This window comes from Chanodichthys erythropterus, chromosome 13 (genome assembly GCF_024489055.1).
Source record: "Chanodichthys erythropterus isolate Z2021 chromosome 13, ASM2448905v1, whole genome shotgun sequence".
In the NCBI taxonomy this organism is placed as follows: Eukaryota; Metazoa; Chordata; class Actinopteri; order Cypriniformes; family Xenocyprididae; genus Chanodichthys; species Chanodichthys erythropterus.
Window position 1 is genome coordinate 41,215,368 of NC_090233.1, and position 8,830 is coordinate 41,224,197.

The window sequence follows — 8,830 nt, forward strand, 5'->3', positions numbered from 1 at the left end:
ATAGTAAATTGACGAGCGTAAACATTAGTAAATCGCGTTGCATTATTAATTCAAATGTTCTCCTCCCATAAATTTTGCGTTTGAATGGGAAACTCCTACAAATGCATATGCAATAAGATCAGCCACAAAAACAACTCTAATTTTGCACTGCGTGTCTTTAGTAGATCCCAACAGTAGTTTTTTAACGCCAAAAGAGGGTTTGCGCAGCCACAAGCTGTTAGTAAATCTGGCCCTGTATCCAAGTATTATTACTAGACATGATCACTTTATATGATGAATAAATAAAATTTAGGCTTGTATTCACATATAAACATTGATCAGCGAACCTACATCAAACATTAATATTTGGTAAACAGAAGCTCAATCATGTTTCCTTGACGCACAAGGTTCATTCACATGTGTTACGCAGCACAAGAACCAGTGAGGTTTGTTCTTGTGTGTCAAACTAGTACGACTGAGCTTCTGTTTATTTTTGCTGATCAATGTTTATATGTGAATAAAATCCTAAATTAAATCTGTTCATCATATAAAGCAATCGAGTCTCTTCAGAATACTTGGAATAAACTACTCGATTCATAGGGATTTATTTTGCGATCTTTTTATGAATATTTTGAAGCGTAGAGTTTTGGGTGAATAGACTTCCTCAAATCTCTCAGATTTCATTAAAAATATCTTCATTTGTGTTTTGAAGATCACCAAAAGTCTTATGGGTTTGGAATGACATGAAGGTGAGTAAATGATGACAGAATTTTCATTTTTGGGTGAAGTGTTTCTTTAATGTATTTCTTTTGAGTACTTTGCAATGTTACCAGTTTGATTGCAGTGAAGAAATGTTTATGGCACAGACACTCTGTGTAGTTCCCTATCTAGAGAAGTCAAAGCCCCATCTTTTTGACAGTTATCACCTCTCTCCCCCCCCTTAAACTCTTTTAATAAACCCCTCCTTATCCTGTCACTCATGAGTTATCACCGATAGTTGGTGGCACGCTTCTCTTGCTTCTTGTGTTCCTTTTATAAATGCTCATATTGAGTTTTTCTCTTCCTCGCTCTCTGGCTCCTCTCTTGACAGATGATAGACAAGAGACTGCATTGAACCTGTCTACCAACGGCATTAGCAGCATCAACATGTCAATAGAAATAAATGGGGTTGTCTACACAGGTAAATAGAGCGCCGTTTGCTGATGTAATTGCAGGCAGGAAATTCAATAAGTTATAGCAGCACCCCCTCGCTTAGTCCTCCACACAATTTGATGTCTTTGCTATAAAATCCATCGTAATGAAGTGGCAAGTCCAATAGAGTTAAAAAAGTTAAATATCTTAAAATTGGGCCTGGGCGCCAGGAGGTCGATGGAGCTTATTGTCTTTCGTGCCCGAGAGAAAGGCCCTCCGCCTTAGCTAGATACAGTGCTTGTGCCTGATGTGCGAGAGACAGTAATTACTAGAAGATGGCTCATAAGCTTGCTGGGAACAGTTTAGGTGATCAAGTTGAAGTGGCATCTGTTTTTTTTTTACTAAAGGTTTGTTCCCTGCAAAGATGTACAGCCCTTGAACATACAGCTTAAAGATTTTTCTAGGGCTAAAAATTTAATGCATTCATCTAGCACAATTAATAAAAATTGTGAATTTATTCATGTCCTGGCCAAATCACACTGAGAGCAGTAGCGCAGAATGAGAAAGGGGCCGTTCGCACAGGGTGTGTCCGTGTGTTTAAAAAAGCTAGATGTGCGCTAATGAATAGAAACTAATTGCTGGGGTCTCGAGACATTTTTAAACTTTTTTAACATGTAAAAAATTATATTTTATTTTTAAAAATCCTGTTCTAATAGAGCATAACACTGAACAAACATGTGATGTTTACATAGTCCTGTGTGAACAGCACGCAAGTCTACTTTGAACAAACTCAGTTACAAAACGGAATGCCAGTGACATGTTCAAAGGTATGAAAATAAAATCTATTGGCTTCTAAAGCCACTTTTTATAATGTCTATTCCATAATTTACTTCCCTGCCATAATAACATCTGAAATTATCTTCGTTTGGGCAGATATTCTCAGAAAATGTTGATATATGTAATTAAGTGATTAAAGTATTAGTTCACTGCTGAATTAAAATTTAAAATTTTAAAATGTACTCACCCCCATGTCATCCAAGATGTTCATGTCTTTCTTTCTTCAGTCGAAAAGAAATTAAGGTTTTTGAGGAAAACATTCCAGGATTATTCTCCACATAGTGGACTTCAGTGGGGTACAACGAGTGGAAGGTCCAAATTGCAGATTCAATGCAGCTTCAAAGTGCTCTACACGATCCCAGACGAGGAATAAGGGTCTTACCTAGAGAAAAAATCAGTAATTTTCTTAAAAAATACAAATTTATATACTTTAACCACAAATGCTCATCTTGCACCGCTCTTTGATTCACCACGCATGATGTAATCACGTTAGAAAGGTCACGTGTGACGTAAGTGAAAGTACAATGACTAAGCCAAACGGCCTTTACAAAAAATGTTAAAACAACGAGTTTTTCGCCCTACCGCGATACTTCCACCTGCGTCACGCATGACCTTTCTAATGTGATTACGTAATGCGAGGAGGATCGCAGAGCAGGTGCAAGACAAGCATTTGTGGTTTTAAAAAAAAAAAAAGTAAGTGATTTATTTTTTAGTAAATGAACGATCATTTACGCTAGATATGTCCCTTATTCCTCGTCTGGGATTGTGTAGAGCCCTTTGAAGCTGCATTGAAACTGCAATTTGGACCCTCCACTATATGGAGAAAAATCCTGGAATGTTTTCCTCAAAAACCTTAATTTCTTTTCGACTGAAGAAAGAAAGACATGAACATCTTGGATGACATGGGGGTGAGTAAATTATCAGGAAATTTAAATTCTGAAGTGAAGTACCTTTAATTTGATTAATTTAGCATAAATTCATGCAGCATATCATAATTTATTTAAATAATTGTCCTCATCTCTTTTTAATATCTTAGCTTTTCTTTAGTGAGCATCTGCACATTTTCTCATATGGATTTTAACAAAATTTCAATACTTCATCAATATACATAGTATTGCGCTAATGAAAAAAATACCACAAAAATATAGAAACGGCTTCAACAAGGGGGTGTTGTCAGATGTTTTATAATGATTTTGTATTATAATTTTATAATGTTTTGTATTATCTATGTTATACATCTAGTTCCTATTATTGCATGAAAATATTGGTAAAATAAATAATTTATAATATTTATCACATAATAATATATATATGTGTTTAAATGCATTTATTGTTGTGTTTTGTAAGGGCGGTTTTGGTGTTTATATGCCTCAAATCTAACCTCAGACTAACTTAAATATTTGTCTGCTGACTCCAGGGGTCTTGTTTGCCCGTAAGCCAGCCATTGGTTTCATGCCAGGCAGTCAGCGAGTCCATCACCAACACAGCTCTCAGGGAAAGAGCAGCAGCCCAGGGCTCAACACCCAGATGCAGCCGTCCTCCTCTTCCTCCTCCACCGCCTCTTCACATGGACCAGCCACCTCCCCTTGAGCCTTCACCCTGGCCCACAACACCTCTCTCACTCAACTCTCCCCCGACGTCAGATAAGGCAGGGTCTTTAGGTCATACTGTTGGACCAGTTTTTTCTGTCTCCTTCAATGTACAATGTACACTTTTTACTGTTTTTCTAACCCTCCCCCTGCAATCAGGACAAGGAGTATCCATCATCGAAAAAAAAACTTCCATCGAAATTAAAGGCTGAGCACCTACAGCTGAAAGCAGCACATTTGAAGTGTGTTACATTTACATATGCAGCAAGTTGCAGCTTGTAATTTTGTTCTTCTGAGGACGTGTTATTCATTGTGGAGCGACTAAACCGTATTGCGTGACAATGCCATGAACACAAGGAGCGGTGTGACGCTCGAGAGGACGGGATATTCCTCAGACAGAGCGCTGACCTGCTTGAGTGTTGCATCGAAGCAAGATTCTTCACTTTCCTACACAGATCCTTAATTTTTGGCACAGGAGTTCATCTTCTTCATCTTTACTTGTTTCATTCTTGAATTAAACAGCAAGAGCTACTATCAGCTATTACCAAAGAGAATAAGAGCAACGTATTAGCGTATCACCACCATCACACATATCTGAGGCCATTGCAAACTATCAGAAAAAAGCAATGGAAAGTCACCATAATGAATTAAATCAAGCTTAAATATTAATACCTAGATTTTAAGCAAAGCACACCCCATTTAACTTGGGTACAAAAAGTCAGGGAGAAAAGTTATTTACTGTATCACTGCTTAAATTTATGTTAGGAAAGAAAAAACATCATTTTATTCATCTACACAATCTTTAAATCATAAATATTTGCCATATGTGCAAGATCAGCCATGTATAGCTTGATATTGAAGAAAGCAGACAGGCTTGTGTCTACTATATTCTCTCATGATGGGTTTTGGCCTGCGGCCGTGGCGAAATATATTCCATTGATTGGTGAGTTATTTGGGGAACACTTGTCGACAGTGTTTAATGATTTTCCACCACCTCAGCTTGTGTTTTATAGCAAAGAGTTTTAAGTGTTCATTAAATGGTTTAGCAGACGGAAAAACGGGTCACACTGGTAAATACAGGTTTTAGAAGTCGGGGGTCAAATGATTTTGTGACGTGTGACTGTGAGCTGAACGTGGATCATAAAATTTTTTTTTAAAAATGGTCGAGTACTTAAACCAGAAAAGAGAGGCTCTTGAGAAGAAGATTATGTGCCGTGAACAGGCGGAATGTGGCTCATCTTAGGCATCAGGTCATGAGGTGGGATCTCTGTTGTGAATAGAATCCAATTTTCATCAAGTTTTCAACAATGCACTTGCATTTGAGAGTTCACCTCTCGTCCTTTATTCCGTTCTCTCTCTTTTTTCTTTTGCTCACACTCTTTTCTTTATTTCTTTTTCACCTCTTTTCTGTTTAAAAGGAAATGGGAGGATTTTATTGTGTCATTTTTTTAGAATTCAGTAGGCAATTTCAAGTTGTATTTATTATTACTTTTATTCTCTTCCTTTCATGTTTAATCTTGGGCTGTTTCAGTGCTTTTAGCAACATCGCTTTTATTTAAAGAAAAAAAGTCATAGTACAGCCTAATACCTCACAAATCCTGCAAACCTGTACACAGATAATAGATTATGAAAACAAGATATACCTCATTTATTTCATTTCTATTATTTTTATTGTGAAGCCACTTGAAAATTGATGTTTTTTCAACAAATCACTGGATTTTTTTTTCTTTTTTTTCCTTTTCTTTCTATTTTGTATTGTTTTACCAAAGAAGGGAATATATAATGAACACACATCTACCTCATTTGTTATAGACTGTGCCAACAACATAATCACAGCAGCCAGTTTTTAATCATAGCCTTTCTGGTCCAAATTCGCTTTTGCCTGCGTGATTTGTGCTGCAAAACCAGAGGCTGGACCACACAGGGCTCAACACAGCGTCATTTTCTTTACTTGTTCATTTATGTCAGTGGCATTTTTTTATGCACGGGGGAAATATAATACCAGAAGGATTCTATTTTGTGCATAAAACTGCTCAAATCAATTCAATATTGATCTGATTGAGGTTCTTCTTTACAGTATCAATAGATGTTTAAATTAGATCTGAAATACACCTTAATACATCTTATGAATCATATCTTAAGTTAAGCTGCAACCTTTGGCGTTTAATTAATTAAGTGTTTTAGCTCACCGTTTGCAGCAGTTCCATTAATGCCAGTGTTTGAGTCATTTCTGTTCACAACATAATGTGGCTTTCAGAAAATATGTAACCTAATCTAAATCAAAACTAACTAAATTTTTTTTTTTTTTAAATCCATTGTTTTATTTCATACTCTCTTTATTTGAATGTGGAGATATGCTCAGAACAGGACTTATTTTTTATAAATACCAAAGATGTGACAATATTGTTGGGCTGACAATTTCCGACCAATGCTGTCATTCTTAACTTTAATCTCAAGCAGCAGAGAAATGGTTTCATTTGATTCTGCTGCAGCAAAACTTGATTTTATCCACTTGGATATCCAAAAAAAAAAAAAAAAATGGCCAAGATGTGTATTCAATTTAGTCTCAGTGCACAAATGGCAATCTAAGAATGTAATAGCAGTTTCCAGACTTCTAGCACAACTAACGATTAATGAAACGAGTAAACCTGACCATCATTTTGTTGTTGTATAGGTGCAAGGATTAATGGAAATATATAGTCTATATTTATGTGGAATTACAGAGGGCACAATCAATGCACAATTGTCTGATTCCTGTTGTTCGATGTAATTTAGTTCTTGATCAGCGTATGAAGAGACTTTGCTCTTATTTCTGGAGCAAATCGTGGACGAACTCTGGAGTGCTTGCTGACTGTGAAGCAAAAACATGAATCAGAGCGATTCCATAACCAAAGCTTTTACGAAACCACACTCACAGGCTTACTGATGACGATGTTGGAACATTTGTTCATAAAAAGACTATCATTTTAATAAAGGTTAAAAAAAAAATGATTCACTCATGTGCTTAAAGAATAACATGTTGTTTACCTTGTTTAGCTATGTCAACGATGCTATGCTGGTAGATTTTAGATCCTATTATACGCTGTGTATGAAGCTTATTTTCCTTTTATTCACTTTGGATAAATCCAGTGCATTATGGGAAAGCTGGATTGTGGTGCTCAGGGGTTAAAAAAAGAAGAAAAAAAAACTGGTGAAAGCTTTTTTTTTTTGTTTTGTTTGTTTGTTTTGCCATTGACTTGTAGCATAATTAGAAATAAAGTACTGCTTTCCACTTTAATGTCCAGTTGAGTTTTTCTTTTGGTCTCGAATGTTTTCTTAACTTCTGTAATAAATAAAAGTCTCATTGGAAAAAAAGTGTAATATTGGTTTAATATTTAATATTGGTCTTAAATGATTCTTTAATTAAAAAAAAAAATACTGTAAAATCAGTAATATTGTGAAATATTATCACAATTAAAAAGAACTGTTGTCTGTTTGAATATACTAATTGTAATTTATTAATTATTGATTTTAAAGCTGAATTTTTAACATCATTGCTCCGGTCTTCAGTGTCACATGATCCTTCAGAAATCATCCGTTCAAGAAACATTTCTTATCAATGTTCAAAACAGTTGTGCTGCTTAATTCGATTTTCTTTTTGATTCTTTGATAAATACACAATATAAAACAATGCCAGATATTTTAATTATGTTTCTTTTAAAACATATATTCTCACTGACCTCAAACTTTTGAACAGTACTGCGTATGTTTGGCAGATGCAGTTATCTAAAGCAAATTAAAGTACATTCAGGTTAATGATTTTAACATGAACTTGACAAAATCCACACTTTAACTGGAAAAGAAGACGACTGGAATACTAATAATGATAGGAAAAATTTTTATTCTGTCAATAATTGCTCCCTCGTGTCGTTCCAAACCCGTAAGACTTTTGTTCACCTTCGGAACACAAATTAAGATATCTTTGATGAAATCGGAGAGCTTTCTGTACTTCCATACATCTATGCAACTGAAACTTTGACACTTCAAAAAGTTCATAAAGAGATTGTAAAACTAATCCATATGAATTGAGGGGTTTAGTCAAAATTTTCTCAAGAGACCCAGTCACTTTAAATGATGAAAAGATTAAAACACTGATCAGCGAACATGAACAGAACCTGAATGAAGCGCGAGGACAAACCTCTTGCGGTAGCTCAGAGTGCTGCGTCACAAACAAGAATGAACCTCATTGGTTCTGGCACGCGGCAAGCAAACATGCTTGAGCTTCTGTTTAACACAAGTTGATGAATGTTTACATGTGAATATGAGCCTAAATTAAATGTTTCATCATATAAAGGGATTGAGAAATCTTCAGAAATTTGGACTAAACCGCATACATATGGATTAGTTTTATGAACATTTTGAAGCGTCAGAGTGATAGTTGCGTAGCTGTCTATGGAGGGACAGAAAGCTCTCAGATTTCATCAAGATCTTCATTTGTATTCTGAAGATGAATGAAAGTCTTACAGGGTTTGGAACAACATTAGGGGGTGAGTACTTAATGACAGAAATTTCATTTTTGGGTGAACTAACACTTTAATTGTTGATCAGCCCGTTTACTGACAAAGGACTGTGTTAAAGAGTTGTCCACTCAAAAGGCAAATTGGGCAACAAGTGTTCATTAATCGACAAGATGTATACACCGCAAGACAACCTTCAGTCTCATTATGTTCATATTAAAACATAATTAGATAGAGTGGAAACAGCAGATGGTCCCGAATTTAAAATAACAGCTGCTCTTTATTATAGAGCAAATTTCAGCAATTCGTTTTCACAGTAACCACAAAGACAAAATGGAAAAAGACGGAGGCAGAAAAAGTTGACTCGGCTGGACAAAGGTCAAAATCCCGCACTGCAAACGCAGGCAATTAAACTAATGATGCCAGGGGTGTGTGCAGCATTAAGCAGCTAAAATGGAGTAAAGATCGCTTCATTAAGACCCAAGAACCTGATGTAATTAGGAGTAGGGCCAAGATTAGTGTCTGTCAATGGTTTTGCCTGGGATTTGCGGGTAATAGAGTTATCATTGAGGCTCAAGGAGTGTTACATTACACTTCGGAATAAACAAAAACAAATTAGCAGCGTCGTCCAATAATGGGTTATCTTGTCAGGGCCTGACAGAAATCCATGCCCTATAACACAGTGTTAATTTTATGCATCACTGACAAGCACCTTCACAATCAATGGAGGTACTATAAAGTCAGGGAGACCATCAATTCAAGTTCAGGACAGGTAGACGAAGAGTTTTGTGAGGCCAA

The 8,830-nt window shown here is 35.9% G+C and overlaps 1 protein-coding gene across 2 annotated transcripts in view; it reads left to right on the forward strand.

Annotated features, from left to right (window-relative positions):
• arid3c (AT rich interactive domain 3C (BRIGHT-like)) overlaps positions 1 to 6,772 on the forward strand; it is an 84,588-nt gene extending 77,816 nt beyond the window's left edge. For both annotated transcript variants that reach the window (XM_067408075.1, XM_067408076.1), the window contains 2 exons: positions 1,070 to 1,159; positions 3,365 to 6,772. In XM_067408075.1, the coding sequence (XP_067264176.1) occupies positions 1,070 to 1,159; positions 3,365 to 3,537 (263 nt within the window). In that variant the 3' untranslated portion in view covers positions 3,538 to 6,772. The remainder of the gene's footprint in view (positions 1 to 1,069; positions 1,160 to 3,364) is intronic.
• The last annotated feature ends 2,058 nt before the right edge of the window (positions 6,773 to 8,830 follow it).